Consider the following 20,514-nt stretch of genomic DNA (forward strand, 5'->3'; position numbering starts at 1 on the left):
GACTTTTTTTTTTTGCATTAGCATTTCTATCAGCCTGACAATCAGCCACTGTTTGTTCCATAAAATAAATATTTTTAGCATTCCTATATTACTATTATCCAAAGCGTATCCATGTGTTTTGCGAATGTTCACTGAAGTAGAATCTTAATTCTCAGAAAATGAAGATATAGATTAGTAGGTGCATTTTCATATACAAGGCTAATGGAAGGAAATAAAAGCACATGACTTAACTTGTGCCAGATGATTCAGTGCTCATCTTGGAAGAAATATGCCTACCATCAGGCACCTGTTCTAACTTTCATAAAGTATCTTCCCCAGCACTTAATTTCCTGCTAAAGAAATGTTTTTACGGTTTTAATTTTCCCCTTGATGATATATAACCCTAGAGATTAAGTAGAGGAAACAGAGCTTTTTTATTATTATTCATCATGAGCAGAAGTGTTTAACTACTTCTGTAGAAAAACCTGTGAGTGCTTTAATGTGAAGTGCCATCATGACTGTAGTCATTGGTGATGATATATTAAGGTATAACTTGACTTCCAAATGCATGGTTCAGTTTCCAAAGTGATGCAGGAAATAGATTTGGGACAAGCTGTTGAGACTTAAGAATTTGGCCTCATTTTATGTTACAATGAAATTTAAAAATTTGACATGTCCCTAAAACAAAGGCCTGGAAAAAACTGTGCATGGTAGAAAACCTTTCGTTTTGCTGTGGAACTTTAAGTAGTATTAGATACTGCAATCCAGCTATGATCTTAGCTTAAAAAAAATGCAGCAAGAACTTTTTTTTTGAAATGAAAAATCAAACTGCTTTGTTCTGAGAGTTTCAAAATGAGACATCTTGACCTTACTGGGTGTTTTAACAGACTTTCTCAAAAAATAAAATAGTAATGTGATCTGGGAAACATTTTTATTTTGCTGGAGTGATATTTTTAGGTAGAAATTTTCCTATTGACCTGTTATCTGGACACGTATTTTTGAGCCACATATTATTAAGAAGCATACAGTATTCTGAGCAGACCCCTGCAGGTGTTGAATTCCGAGACACACATTAGAGAGGGCCAGTGTAATTCTATTTCTACCTCTTTATTCTTCTGAGACTGAAAGTGCCTTTTTTTCAGTTGTGTCAGTCACATAATTTCCGCCAAATTGATCAGCCTTTCAGCAATCTTCCTACTAATCTTTGTACAAAGCACAGATTACTGCTGGGTCTGGCTCCAGTCTCAGATGCTTTTTCTATTGTGTCATCATCCCAGTGTTTTTAGCAGAGTGTTGGTGTTATCAGATAGCATATGTCAAATCAGGTCCTGTATTTATGAAATATCAAGATGCCTTTTCTCACACACCACATTTAGTGAAAGACCAAGAAAAACAGTTCGGTAGATTGTCAATAATCTCTTCCAAGCTATAGTCCTTTGTTAATACTTTTAGATTACTGTTGTTAGTATCACATAAATCAAAGATAAATATAATATATTTGTTTTATTTTTCACTAACTTTACAGTTTTAGGTAATGAACCATCGTATGATATAGAAGAATAGTAAATCAATATAATCAAGACTATCTATGAAATTGATAGAATAGACACATTAAAGTGCAATATAGCATGATAAATCTGTTCATTTTGCATATTTGATTTCATCTTTCTGTATTTTTTAAGAAAGATACTTAATTTTCCTCATTTTCCATAACCATTCCTTCCATAAACATGTTGTTTTCCTACCTGGAGATGTTAGAGAAGTAAGGTCTATAGGAACTGTCTTACATCTTTCACCCTCAGCATAATTCTGTGTTCACAAAACTGCTACTGCTCTTTGAATATGCTTTATTTGCTTAGGATAATGGACTATCCAGGAACATATCTGTACAGAATAGCATCTAAAATTTGGTCACTGTAGCTCTCAACAATAGTTCTCAAAAACTCCCTCTCTCTTTTTTTTTTTCTCCTACAGATATGAAAGGAAGCATTTCTATCCGTGTGTTTCAGTAACATCCCTAACATGCAAAAATGTTATTATTTAATCTTGTTTTCTTTTTTATTTTCTTTGCAAAGAAGAGTTGTAGAAGCCCCTTGGTCAGTGGGTTTGAAGCTAGACTGATGGTTGTATGCTAGACAACCCGTCCGGGCAGGCAGACAAACGGGAAACCTCTGGTTCCTCAGAGACTGTATTCATCCTGAGAAGTTGAGGTTTGTTCATCTGCTCCAAGCAGATGTGACTTGCTACTTATTTCTAGATCTTCACCAAAAATAGGCAAGGTAGGCCAGTTCTGACTGCTATACTGCTAGGGACTGCAAAACTTGTCAATTTAGTCAGGAATGGAATTTTAGTATCTTATAATTCTTGATGAGCAATTTGAATTTGAATAATGAAATGCTGTTTTGAATTAGATTAAATTTAAAGGGTCTAATTTACCAACCGTTAGCTTTGTTGCTGAATATTGCACACAGTTAACCTAGCTAGCTAGCTAGCTTTAATACAAAACAAATACAAGCAATTTAGAGTATATAACAAAGCATAAAATCCAATTGGTGTTTTTTGGTATTAGATGGATCTGGTACACTGGAAATGGATAGTCACAAATTGTTCTGTGTATTAGAATAATGAAATGGCAAGAGTTTTATTTAATTACAGTGTTTGTTTTCCTCAAATCATTTTCCTATCTCTTATTATAAAGGAAAAGTACATTTATAAAGTAATATAGTCTAATTATAGTAGAAAACTGTTGACTGAAAGAGCATTACTCAGGACACCTATTCATTTAAGTGGGTCATTTATTTAAACATATTCATAAGGGCTAATGTCAAGGATTTTTTTTTTAGTATAAATGATTTTGTTTGACTGGGTAAACTAGTAGAAGAGATGATAGGTATCTTATGCATTTGTGTTCTAATTTTATGGGTCATTTATTAGAAGTCAATTTATCTCTACTATTTTAAAGAAATGTGTCTCTTTATTTGTAATATAATGGATGGAGTTACTTTAATTATAGCTGATACTGAAACGTGGTATGTAAATTCTACTCCAAGTAGCTATTTGAATTAGTAACAAACTCAAATCTGCCAACTTCAGAAAGGTGAGGCTTTTCTGTGTCTGACCAAGTCATATAGATTAGTAATGAAGTTGTGTGAATTTGTGAATCCAAAGATTTTACTCATTATTTTTATTTGCAAAGAAAGGACAGAAAGAAAAGAGATAATGATGATCCCATGTCAGAATCGAGCATGTCAGAATATGGTCAGAGTGAACTGAAGCCTTTAGACTTTCAAAATACTTGGCAGTGGTTTTTATATTTTGTTTGACTGGATTTTTCTGTATGTCATCATTGCTCAGTAAATTAAGAAACAGAGGGATTAAGGCTACAGCCACATGATCCTGCATTATGCCTTACAAGCATTCCTTTTCAACAAGTATTCCTTTTCAACAAAATGTGCACTTTTAAGGTCTCACCTGATCCTTTAGGAAAACAAGTCCATCATCTCCTGCATTTTCTGATCTGTTTTCCCACTAATGCTGTTGACACGATGCCATACTTTTCTCTGGTGTCTGTCTTACTAGCTTCTGTATCATCATCCGCCTCTGCTATCCCAAGACATCTAGGTGGTAATTCTCAAAATAAGAACGTGACAGACATTTATTTGCCACAGTTTTTGAAACTGGAATGGTCTATCTCTATCCTGAGATAGAGGCTACTATGGATAGAAAAAGTCTTAGAAAAGATGGTTGGACTCATTATTTGCAACCATAATGATTCTATGATTTTGTGAATTATAAAGGTCATAAGATGCCTGGAGAAGGAAACTAGCACATAATTTTACATCAGATTTTATAAGTCCAAGGCAGCACTCATGCTTTGAGCAAGATGAGATTGTCTGCTTCAATCTAACTTTTGTTTTAACAGGAATTGCATCTTAAAGAGGAATATACTCTTTGGAATAGAAAGTATCTCTCTTTCTGATCCAAGATACATAGAGAACTGAGCACTTTGTAGCTGTTTAATGGACCATAGCCAGTGCTTTTTGTGACTGCTCTTTTTGCAGTGGAATTTTTCCTTAGAATAGAGCATGTACTATACTTGCCATTGAACTTGATTTTGTTAATGCAGTAGCTTGATTCCTTGTTTCAGGCCATGGCCTAAATAAATGCACAGAAGATTTTTTTTTTTTAATTAATTTTCAATCTTCAGACCATCCCAAAGGACGACATTTCTTGACACTTTCTAGCTTACTGAACAGTGACAGTCAAGCTGATTTAGCTGTGGCAGTGCATAATGACATCACCTGACAGATGTCTGCCCTGCTGGGGTCCTTGGCAGATTAGGATGCACAAATCTTAGTGCACATCTACCACATTAACTTAAACTCTCCCCGAGGTGGGTTTAATAATCACTGTGTTATGTCCTGTTCTGCCTCTGGTGTGTCCGACAACCTTCAGCAGAAGATAGGAGCAGTCTTGTGAGAACATTAATATCTTAAAGTTTCTGAAGGACCTAAGGTTTGGAACTTGACATCTTTTTCCATCATGCTGACTTTCCACCTCAACAGGGTATTTTTTTTTCCATCTGGGATAGATGTTCTCATTAAATGATGTGTTTTCAAGGTCAGTTGCCAGGAGATAAATTAAGATGCTTCAGCTTAATGATATAGCCTCTTACTCACTCACAGCATGATTTGGATTCTGCCTGTTCAGCACTGCCTGCCTTAAGTTACAAACTGTGAAGTGCTGTTCTTCCCATACAAGGATTTTTTCAAGCTGTAATGCCTGATTTTGGAGTAGACATTCCTCCCGGAGAGTTGGGACAGGAAGAGAGAGAAGAACATGAAGAAGCCCTTTCCATCTGCTATTCACACTTGTGCATTGTCCTTATCTCAAAGAAATTTGAAGGAATATTATAGACTTTCCACAGGCTACTGAGGCTGGAGTGGTCCATCCTGGCTGTTTTGATGGACAGAATGCAAAATTCACTCAACAGGGGTGATTGTACTCAGCGCTTCCAAATGTATGTGTCCATAAGCTTAAATTTTTGCTTCCTACATAATCAACGGGAATAAATAGCCCCAATTCAAGTACTTGACATGTGCCTTATAATGAAAAGAATTATTCCCTAAAAATGTCTTTTCCTCTCTGGAGATGTTCAGAAATAGGTAGCTATGTTTCCTTAAGTCCTTCTTTCAGAGCCCAGTGTTTTCTTGCTGTTTTTGCTGTATCTTACTGAAGATAATTGGCTACCTTCCCTTTTTTAGTGGTTTTTTTTTTTTTTTGAAGATACAAAAATGGAACCCTTTCCTCTAAGAACTAACCCAAATTAGTTTTTCTTTTACTGCAGTACCTCGTATTATCAGATGATGCTCCATAAAGAAGAAAGTGGAAGAAACAACTTGTTTAAACTCAGTTACATTTTACAAATACAGAAAAACATTGTTCTTTTCTTTAGGATTAAGAAATAACTTATTCCTCTATAGACTCCTGTGTGTTGATACATAGGATAATGCTGTGACATCACTGTCAGAGGTGTCTTTAGAAAAAATAAATAAATTTAATTTGGCATTTAAATTCTTCAGGTGACATATTAGTAGGGTAGTCACTCCAGGGGTCTGTTGCTTTTGCAGAAAAATGTGTCTGAATATAATTGGTCTGAGATTTAATGTTAAAGGACTGCCAGAAAAATCCAACCCTTTACATAGATTTTTGGAATTGTGTTAATCATCTAATTTGTGTCCTGAAATCTTGAGCATGTCTGTAGGGTTAATTGGCAGAGATGCTCCAGTGAAGACACAAGATAGATAGGGAAATTCTTCTCATCCCTGTTTTTACAAAAGATAAAGTAGAATTGAGATCTTCTTAACAAAGGAAGAAAAGTTCAGCCTCTCAAGGGTGAGTAATGATATTGCTCAAAATTAGAGGTCTGGATAGCATCTTTGAAAACTATCTGGTCACAGAAGGCTGGAAATAACCCATGTTAGTTTGATTAGTGACTGTTTGGGTCAGGTGATTTTCATAGTGTCACACTGCAAGTTGGAGGCACCATTAGGGATGGAACTCTGTGAATCTCCTCTTGTGCCGACTAAGGACAGCTCTGTCAGCAGCAGCGATCATGTAACCGTGGAGTTTAAGGTCCTCAGACAGTTGAGAAAGATAAGCAGCAGCATTATACTCCTTCATAAGTTCAGATATTGGCTGAACTCACTTTGAAGGATCTCATGGAAAACTGCCTTACAGGACAAATGGGATCCATGAAAGTTGGCTAATCTCCCAGGATATACTCTTCAGAGCACAAGACTGGTCCATTACAGTGTGCAGAAAGTCAAATAGTATCAATGAACATGGAGCACTTACTTGTGCAAAAAGCTTTAAAGAAGGTACACAGAAGGTAGAAACAGTGCCATCCTCCTTGGGAGGAATAGAAAGATGGGCTGGTCAGTATTCTCAGCAAGTGATATCAATTTGGAAGGAGTCAGTATGAAGCTGGAGGGAAGGTAGTTATTTGGGGAAACCTTAACAGGCTGGAGAAATGGATCGGTAGGAACCTTATGAAGACCAACAAAAACAAATGCAGTCTTGCATCTGGCATGGACTGACCCTGTGCAGCAGGGTTGGGGGACAACTGTCTAGGAATTGTCTAGGAAGCGGCTTTACAGAAAGGCACCTGTGGGTCCTGGTGGACAAAAAGTTGAAAATGAGCCAGTGATAGAGTCTTGCAGAAAAGGCCAACAGCATCCTGGGCTACATGAGCACTGAGTACAGAGCTACAAAGCACAGAGCTACAAGAGTACTGTCAGAAGGTTCACAGAAGTGATAATTTCTCTCTATTCAGCACTTCTCAAACTGCACCCAGAGCACTGTCCTGTTTTTAGCTCCCCGGGAAAACATGGATATTGACGTACTATGGTGAATCCAGTAGTGGGACAAGTTACTCAGGAGCTGGAGCAAAGGATGTATGAGGAAAACCTGAGATAACTGGATTTGCTAAGTCTGGATGAAGAAGAGTTCAGAGGTGGTCTTTTTGCTGTCTACAGCTACCGAATCAGAGAATAAAAAGATAGAGCCAGACTTTTCTTAGACACAATGGGCAATAAAAACAGAAGAAACAGACATAAACTGAAATGTGGGAAACTACATCGTGATATAAAGGGAAAAAAAGCACTATGGGGGTGACCAAATACTGGAACAGTTTTCCCAGGGAGGTTGTGGAATCTACTTCTTTGGAGGTGTTCAAGACTCAGATGGACACTGGCCTGAGCAATCTGACCTGATTAGATTTGCTTTGAGTTTATAATTGGACTAGATGATTTTCGAAAGTCCCTTCCAAGGTAAATTATTCTAGGATTCTACAGATATGGCTAAATTATGCTACCAAAACATTATGTTCAGTAAGCTAAATGCTTGGAATTATTTCCTTTTTCATTTTACATTTACCACTATGTAAATCTTTATGAAGTATATTCTCCTAGATAATATGCTTGGGTAACTTGAATTACCTGATCTCTGACTAAGAAATTTCAATAATTCAGCTGAAATGAAAATTGAAAAGGCAGTATATAGAAAGTAGGTAAACACTAAAGCTATTAGAGTTAATTGATAGATTTTCGAGGGCTTTAATTCACACATTTTAGAGATCACCTGCATTTGCATTTTTCCATTTTTTTTATTTTTAGCTTCAAGCAAAGTTTTTGTCAAGAAAGACTGCAAGTAGACCTGTAAAAATGTTGTCTTGTGTAATAATACCATATTATAGCACTGATAGGAAATATTAAATTGTCCCACATTTTTCCTTCTACTTGTCAGTGTAGCGTTTAATTAACAGATGAATTTTAGCCTAAAAAAATCAACAATGATTTATATTACAGGACATGTTTTTTTCATGACACTGTATATTAATCCCCTTCCAATTTTCTATTATTTCTAGGGGAATTTCTTTGTGCTCCCTTTTTATTTCTTCTATCATGAGAATAGACAGTATATTCATGCTAAGGTTGAAGATTTCTGAAGCCTTCCAAGATGTAACAACTCTATTTTCATCAACTGTTCTGTGATCTAGATAGGCAGACCCCTTTATGTCTATTGCACAACACCAGTGAACATCTCCTCATCTCATCATCTGCACAAAAAAAGATGGAGAAATCACTTCAGCTGAAGCTAAGAGCCATGTAGTAAAGGCTAAAAGCCAGGCAATACAGGCTCTAGGGATATAACGGTGCAGGAGGTCTACTGGTATGTGGTTGGTGAGTCTTCACTGCTGCTCCTGGAGGCATATACCATATGAGATATTTGACTCAACTAGTAGAAAGCACTCAGTGTCCAAAAATGGACTCATAACTTAGCTGGGAAAGTAGCAGTCTTCACAAAAGTTGACCGCAACCTGTAAGAGAAGATGGTTGTATTCAGGATTAAGAGAAGATGGGTTGTGTTCTTAGCCCATCAGTGATCAGCAGTGGAGTAAGTGGCAGATTGATCATGCTTTTCCATAGTCTTTGGTGACTTTGCTTAGAAAAATAAAATTAAAATAAAATAAAATAAAATAAAATAAAATAAAATAAAATAAAATAAAATAAAATAAAATAAAATATCAAGGAAAGAGTACTTGGTTGTCACTTCACTTCTGTCCTCGTAACTCATTCTCCTCCAAAGTCAGTGCAGAAAAATTGCTCTTGTGTGGGGCAACTAGAACCAACTATGATCCACCTATCAGTGGATTGCAAGTATTTACATGCATTTACAATAATATCTAGAACACGTGTTTTTTGGCAGAATTGCATATGTTTGGTTTATATGCCTTAATGCACATTCAGCTCATGCCCTGACTAGGTATGCAGGTGTTTTGGAAATTTTTTATTAAATGTATTATAGTCTGCTCAGTTAAATCTCATCCCACGTAAGAGCTATTCATCCAGATTTTGCTCCTAGAGTGCACAATAGCTTACATTAGTAGATAGGAGGAGTGGGCAATGTCTTACAATGTGCCACACTCTATGTTTTTGTAGTATGGCAGTACTCTTGCAATGCAATAGTTTTTCTATGATTTTGCAAAAATGTACATATAGAATATCAGGTTAGTTAACTGTCTAGGAGGTAGATCTAGACATGTTTAAAGTCTCTCTTTGGAGACACTTGCTTCATTAGAAATTAGGCAGCCCACAACTGTATTTTTGAAAAGCTCTGCAATAAAAAGAGACTGTGAATTTTAATCTCTGTATTTTTCTTTTCTTACCGCTTTTATTTTACAGGGTAGTTTTTACGTTCCTTCAGAAAATTGCATGCAGCATGCATACAAATGGCATAAGGACCTGTGTCTTCTGCTCTTGAATGCTCATAGAGGACTTCATATGTACTACACTCTAATAATGAAGGAGATTCCTGACTTACCACAGCTGAAGTTGGGTAAGAGAACAAAAAACATTAAATTCTGAGTAAAGTCCATTGGTGCCTTTTAAATAAAATAGACCATTTAGAGTTTTTTTTTTCTTTTCCTTTTTTGATTTTCTGATATCTGTGGTTTTTTGTATGCATGTTTTTTTTCCCAAGCTGTGACAGATGACTGTCTGCTCAGTCTCTGTAGAACATTTTCACCAGCTGAAGGTGTCCTGAGATGCAGAGGGATAAAATTTTTAATAAATGTCTCAAAATACTTGCCTCTGGACAATATCAGAGTCTGTCGCTTTTCAAGGACTTGAGCTTCCAGTTTTGCATTCCCATGAGATAGCAATTTTTACTCTTGAGCAAAAACTATTCTAAACTGAAAATAAAAAGCTAAAGTGCAATATGAGTGTTATTGAAAAATACTCCCTCACTTATGTTTGGGAATATATTTCTTCCTTGACAATACCATAATCACAACTTTCTCTTTAAAATGATTCTGCTGTTCCCTAATTCAATTATCTAATAGATTTTCTGGAAGCAATCAAGCAAATAAACATTCCTTTCTTTCTGGCAGAAGCCTCAGTAGCTGATCAGGCCTTTGAGGAATGATGTGTAACTGCTGGCTCTCTGGTTTTGTGGAATGGAATGGAGCATTGTAGTTTTCATTTAGTCATGTTGATAGTAAAAGAATAAGAAATCAGAGCATCCATGATGAATTCCATCTCTCCCAACTGTTTCTTTGAATTCAGGGAATTCACACATGTGTTTCTGTTTTTGTGCCTGTACGCATGTTTTTGAAGTGATCAGTTTGTTTTGTTGCAGAGAGAGTTGTATTGGGAGAACTGATTGTATTGGCAAGCAGCTTAAAAAAAAGGAGGAAAGAAGATTTTCCTTTTTGGTGTGTAGGTATTATTACCACTGTGAGATGTAATGCATTCTGCTGTACAGCCTTATGGGATGAAAGCTCCTGTTTTCCACTCCATGTATTGTTCACTGCTGTATATTTCATTCCTAAAGTGTTTGCGACTCATGGTGTGGGAAGCGAACATGACATGTTACCCAAATGAGCCACAAGAAAAAAGCACAGTATATTTCTTTGCAGTTTATGACCTGTCAAATAAAACCCAGCATGCAAAAAAAGCTCATAATTCAGACATCTTAGTTATCAGCCACATTTTTAGGTTATTTGTATATCACCTGAACGGGCTTACAGGTTGGGAGTTGATGAGTTAAGCATTTCTGGTTGACCACAACTGGAAAGCTGCCCCAAATATACATATTGCCTTTCTGAATATGATTGACTTACTTAGTTTTCAAAGGACTGTCAATAGTGAATCAGGCACTTCATTTGCAAATATACTTGTAGCACATGCACATTTGCTAAATGCAAATCTATCTGCTTGTGTGGAAAAAAGCTCAAATCATTTTATTCACATAAACTGTGAAAATCTATTGAAAGTTTGATTTATGCTTAGTGCTTGGAGGCCTTATCCAAAGCCCAGTGGAGTCATGAGGTATGAAATTTAGCCAATACAATGAATACTAAACAAATATTTACATTTGATAGATACATCTTTACATCTATCTAGACACTTTCCCATAGTGTCCTGATAGTCACTGGGGAGAAAGAGACGTATTAAGAACAGTTAAATACTTCTTTTCTGTCAAGTAGTGCCATTGGCCTTGGTAATATGAATTGCACTGAAAACTGCACCATACTGAACAGGAGGAAACCATAAATGACTCATTCAATTGTAGCCATCTATGTTTGCTCAGATTAATCTCTTCATGGGCATCTAGTGAGAGTGGGAATGAATCAAACACCATAAATACCCACTATGGACTTTCTGTTTTTTTCCCTAGGCCCTTGATTAGTATATTAAAAATTTAACAGTCTAATTGAAACATTAAGAGTGGAATTCATTGTTTCCCAAAATTTACCTGTTGAGGACGAATCTTTTCAAGCTGCTAAATATCTCAGTTAATCCTCTCACATTCATTAGTACTGTTTAAGAAGAGACATTTCCGGGAGGAGGCTTTGTTTCTACCCTTTTGCTTCTTTATAAATATTGTCAAGAAGTGTCGCATTGTAAAATCCAGCTGCCAAAGTTTCAGGAGAATTTGTAGCCTCCCCTGCTACATCTGCGGTGTATTAAAGTGGAACATCCCTATGCTGGATTCTCTCTGGACTATATCCAAGCAATGCTGTATACCCTAGGAGTAAGCAGATACTTCACACAGACCAGGGAAATATGGAGATGCTCAGTCTAGTACCAGTCAGGTATATTTGGTATATCTCTGTGTAATAGCTAAAAAAAGACTCACTTATGCATTATTTGCTCAGGGTTTAAAATGTTTATAGTATATCATATACAGACATGGAGCTCGCTGTAAATAGCAATAGCTGACAGGAAACTAGCAGTAAGAGAGAATATAGACAATGAGAATTATGATCTCCCATGTAACACAAGATTTATATTATGTTACGTGACCATAGTATAAAGCTGATCTAAGGTTTCCTGACCAGAGAGTCAGGATCATCCTCCTCTCTGAAGACCTCTGCAGACCCTGTGCTGGATTGGATGCAAATGCAGAGCTCCCCTAGACAATACAAGTGTTGGCTCTTTATTCAGAAAGGTAAAAAAAAAATGCAGGGAGGAAGATGTTGCTGTGGAAATTTTGGTATTTTGCATGTTGCTTTTCTACTCTGAAGAAAGAAACATCTCTTCTGAGGTGTTAAGAACTTCCAAGTGTTTCTTTTAATTGTAATGACCAATTTCTGTTCTGGTTATTTGGGGTTGAAAGACTAAATCCTGTTCTCTTTAACCTGGCAAGACCTTTGCAGAAGCTTTATTTGTCCAAGTCACATGAACAGAAGCTATGCTTGAAGAACGTGAGTTGTGAAATAATGTTAGAAGACCTGTTTCTGTCCTGGATGAACAGCAGCACATTAACGATTCACATCTACAGTTCTCCAGTCTGATCTCTTTTTTCCTTTGTTTGTTTTTTTCCGTAGAGGAGTTATCTGTGGAAGACACGTTATCTCAATTTTGTACGGAACTTCAGGTAAGGTAGTTCCTTCAACATTTTCGGTTCATACATGTAATTTTCAAGGGCACTGACACAGCCTTACTGTGTGTCAGAGTGGGAGGAATCTGGTGCCATCAGAAAGTTTGCTGTATGCTTCTTTTCCCAAAATTCATATAATTTTGATTATTCACTGACATGATGTATTTGTCACTTTTAACAAATCACCAGCTACAATACTTCAGCATCTTTCAGTGCGCCTAGCCCCTGAGTATAGGTAGGTTGAAATTACACCTCTTTGGCTGATAGTTGTCCAACTGACAGGAGAAAAGACCCCTTGGTAGGTTTTGCAGCCGCATCTTCTCAAATAAAATTGCCTAAGTGTGTGTGGAGTATCTGCAAGGAAACTAGCAATTCTGGGCAAAGCCTTGCCCTTTCTTCTGCCATGGTTATTTCAAGTGAGACTCAGGGAAGATGTCAAGGATGTCAAGAGGAAACACAAGTATTGTTCAAACATGTGGTGAAATGTTTTATGATCAGAGATTTAATGAATTTGATTTGTTTAGATGGAAGACAGAGAGGGAACTTGATTATCATGCAGGTATGAAGAAGATTCACCAACACAGAGAACAATGAGACAAATGACAATAAATGGCTAGAAGCTGCAGCCAAACCAAACAGGAAGGAAATTTAAGCTGCATTTTTGATTGGTGGGATGATGGCTGTCACCCATGAGTGGAAAACCTTTGTGAATTTCTTAATCAAGTCATGACATGGATACCTTTCAAGAAATTAGATTTTAGCCAAATTTTATTTAGGCAAACATAAATTGTTGGTCCTTGCTCCATTGGATAGCTAAAATCTAGAAGCCTTAAAGATACAGGAGTTCTGAAAACATGATTTAGAGACTCCTTAGTATTTACTCTTTTTGAATCTGGAAAAGTTCAAATTGTCTTGGTAAACATAAGAAAATATCAGCCTTAATTTCTCCATATTTCTCAATTCTTGTCCAATTCTTTTTTTTTTTTTTTTTTTTTAAATAAGTCTTATGCACCTCTGTGGGGTACAAATGAGCTTTGGGAACACTCTCCTAGTATTGATCAACATACGAAAAAAAATGGTCATTTGCAGGAGAAGAAAAAGTTATTAAAACCATAGAGAGAGAAGTCCATGAGGTTAGTTTCCAATTACCACTATATTACAGAAGTTGGGTTCAGTCTCAAAAAATAAATGAAAGAAAAGAAGAAAGGAGAGTGAGTTTTACCCTGTCACACTTTAGTATTTAGTTTCTGACACAGCAGAAACTCAAAGCAAGAGAAAATGGAAGGACAATATTTTTTAAATTGTCTGGTTGATTTATAAACAAACAAGCAAATGTAACCTCTCCAGAGAACCTCCTGATTGGTTTTACGTGATAGGATTGTTAAAGTCAGACTATGCTGGCTGGAGTTGGAAAGGTCCAGCAACAGGGAATGCCTGGCAGAATTTTTGTGAAGACAATATCCAGAACCAAACATTGTGACCATTTTAAATATCCTGTGCTGGGCTTTATCCTGGGGAAACGAATCCCTGAGGTTTAACCTGCATTCCTAGCTTGCCAGGCTTGTTCTGTGTATTCCAGTACAGTGAGACAGTAGCAACTGGAGCTGGACAGGGCTCTTTCCTTTTCCCCTTTCTTTTTCTCTTTTTTCCCTCTTTTTCCCTCTTTTTCCCCTTTATTTCCCCTTTTCCTTCACCTTTCCCCTTTATTCTTTCTTTCCTTTTTCTTCTTCCTTTTCCTTTTCCAATGTTAAGAGACAAAATCCAGAAAATAGCCCTCATACCCTTAATCATTTGAATTAATGAAATATCTTCTCCTTTGAAGATTTTAGAATAAAAGAAAATATGCATTGAAAGCATGGAGCACACCACATTGAGACCAGCAAATGAAGTAGGGCCCTGATTTTGTAAGGAGAGATTTGAGGCAGAATTCCCTGTCTACCAGCATCGGTCTGATTTCTCCAGCATAAGGTGTATTGGAACTTGTGGCATTTTGGGTAAATTGATGAATCACAATATCACACAGACAATGTGCTTATTAAACATACAAATTTTGTTTGAATGTAAACTCAGTGAAATTATCTGTGTTTATTATATATACAAATTTTCTGTTTGCCTCTCTTTTACATAAAAAAAAAAGCTTTTAATCTTGGCTTTGCAGTATCGCAGGTACTTCTGCTCTTGCAGCTTTTTCTGTTAAGCAAGTCTTCAGCATTTTCTGCCATTCTAGCCAAGCAGGTACCTGGCCTTGAAGGAACTGATAAGTGGCTTTATTTCTGGAGTATTTCAGGGAGTGAGTTCATCAAACGTGGTTCATCAAACCATGTAGACTCCTTTGGAATAGATAAAGGCTCAGTTTCCCATTCTTTGCATCAAGCCAGGAGAGATAAAATACAGTAGCTATTTGTTGTTGTTAACGAAATACTCAAACCAAGGTGGCCGATATGCAGGGACTTTGCTGCTGTCCTGTGCTACCGTTCTTGGGTGGTGCAGAATTGCAGGGCATAGAGGACCTCAGCCTATCTCAGCATAGGACAGAAGCAAAGACCAACTCTGGGATGTCTGTTTTCATCCTGTGTTGAGGACACAGGATTTTTTTTTTTTTTAATATTTATTTATTTATTTATTTTCCATAATCAGCTATCTGGTATCAAGGGAAGATTGTTTTTCTACTCAGAAAGGACATGGTGATGAGTAAAGGTTTCTTATTTGAGAGTCTCCAGCACCATCTGGTGGATAGTTTAGAATCCATGCTCATGAATTTTTCCATATTTACTTTCTCTGCAGTGAAGCATATGAGCAAACATTGAGGGTGTTTCTGCTTCCTGCCCTCCTGCTCTGCAGATAAGACCCTTTGTGCCAAAACACATGGCCTTTAAAAGGCAAAAGCAAAAGGCTCACCTGATTGATTTGGGGTAAAAGAACTGATAATAATAATTTTATATGTATGTACATATATACAGATAGATATTTTGTTCCTGGAAGGACTTAATCCAACAAGCTGCTTTTCTTTCATGATCATCCTTGATCTCAAAGTATCCTTTCTTTCCTCCAGCTGTTGAGCAATCCAGAGAAGATAGCAGAACAGATAAGCAAGGACCTTGCCTGGCTTTGCTCCCATCTCTTGGCCCTGTGGACCCAATTCCTGGAAGTAGCAACGCTCCATCCGGAAGTCACAGCTTATCTGACTCAGGAACATCACATGCTAAGGGTAATTTTAGTTAAGAGTAAGCTCAATAATTTGCTGATAGAGAGACATCAGTAATATATCTGGATAAATATTTACCAAACTACTGTGGCTATAGGAATATATTCAGGACATGTCAGGAAAATGACAAAAAATGAAGAGGAGGTGAGCAAAAGTTATATTTTATGCCAAGTAAAAAACTTCATTTTCTGTTTTTATCTTCTTCAAAACTGAAGGAGTGGAATGGTGACCATTTTGTCATTTTATTGCCTTACAAATAATACAAGTAGACTGTAGTCTACAATATAGACTGTAGTGATCATAAAATAACTTTGAAAAATACAATGCTAGAGTGGTCTTTCACAGGGATGGGATAAAAGTGAATTCTCTGCAACTAGCTCTGTGCTAATTTGCTAATTCAAAGCCTTCTGCTGCCTTGAAGTACAGGGGTGACTTTCAGACCTAACAAAACACCATTTGTGAAGGAAGTTTTCAGATCATCAGGCTCCGTTCAAGAACAGGGAATCAACAGCAGCCTCGTGACTTCCTTCACCTCCACTCTATCTGTGGGCTTTTCCCAAGATATTGCCTTGCTCCTTAGAGCCACGAACACATGACTATGGGAAATCCGTTTTCAGGATCCAAAGACATCCAGGATTACTTTACAACTGCTTCACAACAGCATAAACAACCTTCCATGATGGTGGTTGCTAATAGTGATCATTTAACTAGTTTTCAAAAAAGCACCAAGAATGTGCTGAGTGCTTTGTAGGTGTATCCAAAGAGAAGTTATTTTCCCTTTCTCAGCATTCATAGGTTGGTTTAATGACAGGTTTCATCCCTTGTCTGTAAATTTTTGCATCCCAAGTGGACAAACACTTGAGCTTCAGTCAAGTTCTGTGGACAAAAACAGCTCTCTAACACTGAGCAACTTACTGGATTGTCAGCATTGAGTTTGAGACTATGGAAAGTTGCTTTGCAAGCAAAAGGCTCTTTCACACAGAAGATACATTTCAATTCTGTATCTCTGCTGATCAAATAATGAGTTTTAGGCACCCTTATACGTACCTTTACTGTCAGATACAATCTATACCATCACATTTGAATTTCTGGAAAGCAGGATATTACTTTTGTGAGATCTGGGGTGCTGTGTGAAGTGGGTACACTGTAAATATCGAAACAATATGGAACAGGAGGTAGATGGGACGAGGTAGATAGGATCAAGCATAATTTCCTATGCAGGTTAGGTATCTATCATAAATGATAAATCCAACTATAAATAGCACACCCTCCAAAAAAAATTATCTCAACTCTTTCAAGAAAACCATATAAGAATATATGTTTCTTCTCTTCACTGTGTCACATACGTGTAGTTAGTACTTTCCCTTCCCCTAGTAAGCTGCATACAACAAATTGTTAATATTGTCCATTGAAATTGGTGTTTGAATTAGTATTTGATAATAAAGAGGGCACAAATGGTCTTATACTTAAAGGTAATTGTGTCATACCTACTTGGTTCAGCAAGCGTTGTACCTTCCATTAGGACCTTTTCTGTTATCAACCACTATGTGCGCAGCTGTATAGGAAACAAGATATTGCTTTCATTGCATCAGCTGAGCTGAAGTCATAGCCTGATTTAATCATTATGAAAAAAAAGATAGGATTCATCTTACTTAAGGAACCTAATGTGTAGGTGTCTACATCTCAGCTTACTCTCTGTTTTCTGTTAAAGTCAATGGAGGTCCAGCCACTAGGCATGAGAGCATGATTCATCTCACCGAAAGGAGTCATCTAACCCAGGAGGAAATGATTAATGCTCAAACTCCCCTGCTTCTTTTGACTTTCAGAGGAACCTGGAGTGGCTTGTTCAGCTGAAGGGCCCTCTAGACAACCAGCTTCAGGAGATGAATTCCAACCCACAGTTCTAGCCCCAACTGATGCCAACTGCCAGTGTCATTTTTGGCAAATTACTTACCTTCATGTGCTTCAGTTTCTTCTAGTATAAGCTGTGTTTAATGGCACTTTCTGAGTCATGGAAAACAGTTTGAGCACCTCAGATCAGAAGTTATCTTACCAAGAAGCAGCTTCAGTTAAGGGATGCTAGTCCTTTTTTTAGAAAGGCTGTTTGCTGAAGCACAGCTGGGATTTAGGGACATGTTGAAATGCTGTGGCGTATGCTTTTTGCTGCCATTCTCTGACACTGTAATAGAGGTCGCTTTCACAAATATTATTAGTAATGTATGGGCTGCAGTTTAACAGCTTAGTACATCTGATTGTATATTATGATTGATTGATTGAATCCCAAAGTGTATTCCAGGACAGATAGCAGTACTGAATTTTTTATAGCTTATTTCACACTCAGTGCTCTGCCAGCCACTTCAGATCTGAGTCTCTTTTGTAATTGATTATCCACCTCTGAACATCTCTAAATTCCATGAAGAGATCTGGAGAGCTCTCATTTGAAAAGCATCATGACATGATGTGTTTCTACCATGATAAGGCTTTTTCTCTCTGAGTTGAGAGTAAAACTTTTACTCTCTCGAGAGCTACTGTGAATGTTCCCATGGAAGACACAATCAACTAGCAATTGTTCTAACTTAGCCACGTACTGTGCTGCTGCCATATGACTTGCACAGTGAGAAAAGATTATCCAGTTTATGGGGCAAAATGGTAAATTTGGTGGCTTCTAAAAAGACTCAGAAGATGCCCATGAGGAAGTCCTAATTTACTGACAAGGGACACTTCTTTCCTGCCATTTAACTATGGAGCAACACCAACTGCTTCATGCTGGCCTGGAGAAGTGAAGCAGAACTGGCCTCTCTGTCTCCTTCTGTCACCAAAGTGTTGCAAAACAGATGGAGCGTATTGGGGAATCTGTCCTTGACAGTCGCTGGTCTGTTATTAGTTTGATTGTCCTTTGTGCTTTTCAGCAGATCCGAGGTCTAATTTGTGTGTTTCCCACTCAGGTAAGAAGATTCTCAGAAGCCTTCTTCTATACTGAGCACCGGAAACTCGCTGTGTTGACGTTTCAGGAAGGCCTGTGAGTAATTTCTCAAGCCTTCCCGGTCACTGAAGTAGCTGAAAATGTAGTTTCCTAAATTTTTTTTGGTTCAGGATAAGGTCCTTTCTATTGGAAATGGAGGGAAGTGTGGCTTGAGAGAAGTTGCTGGGTCTAGTCTGGCCCTGTGTTGTAAACCTGTTGAAACGAGTACTAAAAGTGGCATGGCAAGTTACTCAAGGCCCACATAATGTTAATTTCAATATCCCTATTAGACGAATCTCTCTCTTACTCTCTTTCACATACGAATTACTTAATAGGGAGATTATGGCTTAACATGCTTTATCAAAGAGGAGATCTTCCTTGCCCTCCTCTCTTCTCAAGATCAGTTGGGTACCTTTTTCTTCAAAGCTTTATCTCCTCCAATTACACTAGTCTCAGGGTAGGCAGAATTTTTTTTTTTTGCTGTCTTCCTTCAATTAGCTTCCCCAAATCTGCACATCAGATCCAAATTTCCAATTTCATTAGGAAGGAAACTGTACTACAATTGCACTATAAAAGCTTAACATGTAATAATTTCCTTTTTACTGTCCATACTATTTTTTGTGGGCAGTCATGGATGTATTTTACTTTTTAATTCAGACCTATTTTATATATCAGAAAAATATGTAAATTCAAACAGGAGTCTTGTTTCACTGGCCAATAGCCATTGCAAAACTGAATATCCCCTGGATCCTGCAGCTCACGGTTGGTGGGGATACCACCATATTAGCTGTAGGAAAAATGGAAGCAACATGCACTTAGAGCTGATAAATACTTAATTACTTGCTCAAAAATCAGCAGTACAAAGAAAAAAGAAATTTTGCACAGGACTGCACTCATAGAAGTATGCTATGAAACATGTAGCTTAAGTATTTCCTTCCGCTCAACACTACTTGCCTAGAGCCCAGTTGCAGAGTACAAGGACACGGCTTAATTCTGCCCTCACTTCTAGCCAAGTAATATGGTCATCGCAAGTAGAGTGCATGGACTAGGTTGTTCTCAAATTGTTCTATTGCATGAAGTGCCTTCATTTTTCATGGTACACAGAAAACTAGCATAGACTAGACATATGTCCTTCTTGGCCTTGTTCCTCATTTCCCTGTTCAAATAGATTTTTGATTGCTGCTTCCTGCAGCTGGATTTTTGAAACCCTTGCAACAGTCAGAGTGATAGACCTCCTTTTCTGCAGAGAAAACCTTATGAGGTGTTCAGTATCAGACAGATGTGGTGATCCTTGGGACAACAGCAACAAGTTATAGTAGTTAAGAGCAGCCCGCAGCGGAGACAGCAGTAGCAATTTCCCCCAAAAGACAGGTTTTGAAGTGAGCAGAATGCAATCTGTTGACACCTCTAACTCAGTCAACAACACCAACTCTCAGGACCTCTCTTTGGAGTGCTGGTATCCCCTTACCATACAGCACTGCCTCTTCTCCAACCAATTTGCAGTTGAGACAGAAAAAGGGGACAAAGTCAGTAATATTGGTGGAACAAGCTGTATGTGTGTATGTCTTTGAGGCCTTCTGATATTGCTCATGGCCACAGGAATTCAAGAGGTTAAAACCAAATTCTGACTGACAGTTTCACAGAATCATAGAATAAAGAAAGTTGAATAGGACTATGAGAAATTATCTGGACCAAACTCTGGACAAAACTCAGATTAGGTAGCTCTGTCTGTCAAATTTTGGATATCTCCAAGGATAGTGATTCCACAGTATTCCAGTGGCAATTTTTTTTTCCTAATGTCCAGTTGGAATTTCCCTTGGTGCAACTCTTATCAGTTGCCTCTTCCACTATCGCCCTTTATCTGCCAAAGGAATCTGGCTCCATGATCTCTATACCCTCCCACTTGAGAACTCCTGAAAAA

The 20,514-nt window shown here is 37.5% G+C and overlaps 1 protein-coding gene across 1 annotated transcript in view; it reads left to right on the forward strand.

Annotated features, from left to right (window-relative positions):
• The window catches only part of FAM135B (family with sequence similarity 135 member B), a 111,440-nt gene that overhangs the window by 76,565 nt on the left and 14,361 nt on the right, over nucleotides 1-20,514 (forward strand). The window contains exons 7-10 of the mRNA XM_088534756.1: nucleotides 9,225-9,378; nucleotides 12,374-12,423; nucleotides 15,479-15,634; nucleotides 18,577-18,650. Of these exons, the coding sequence (XP_088390882.1) occupies nucleotides 9,225-9,378; nucleotides 12,374-12,423; nucleotides 15,479-15,634; nucleotides 18,577-18,650 (434 nt within the window). The remainder of the gene's footprint in view (nucleotides 1-9,224; nucleotides 9,379-12,373; nucleotides 12,424-15,478; nucleotides 15,635-18,576; nucleotides 18,651-20,514) is intronic.

Source organism: Tinamus guttatus, unplaced genomic scaffold (genome assembly GCF_059628265.1).
Source record: "Tinamus guttatus ecotype Peru unplaced genomic scaffold, ASM5962826v1 Tinamus_guttatus_pri_ptg000038l, whole genome shotgun sequence".
Classification (NCBI taxonomy): domain Eukaryota; kingdom Metazoa; phylum Chordata; class Aves; order Tinamiformes; family Tinamidae; genus Tinamus; species Tinamus guttatus.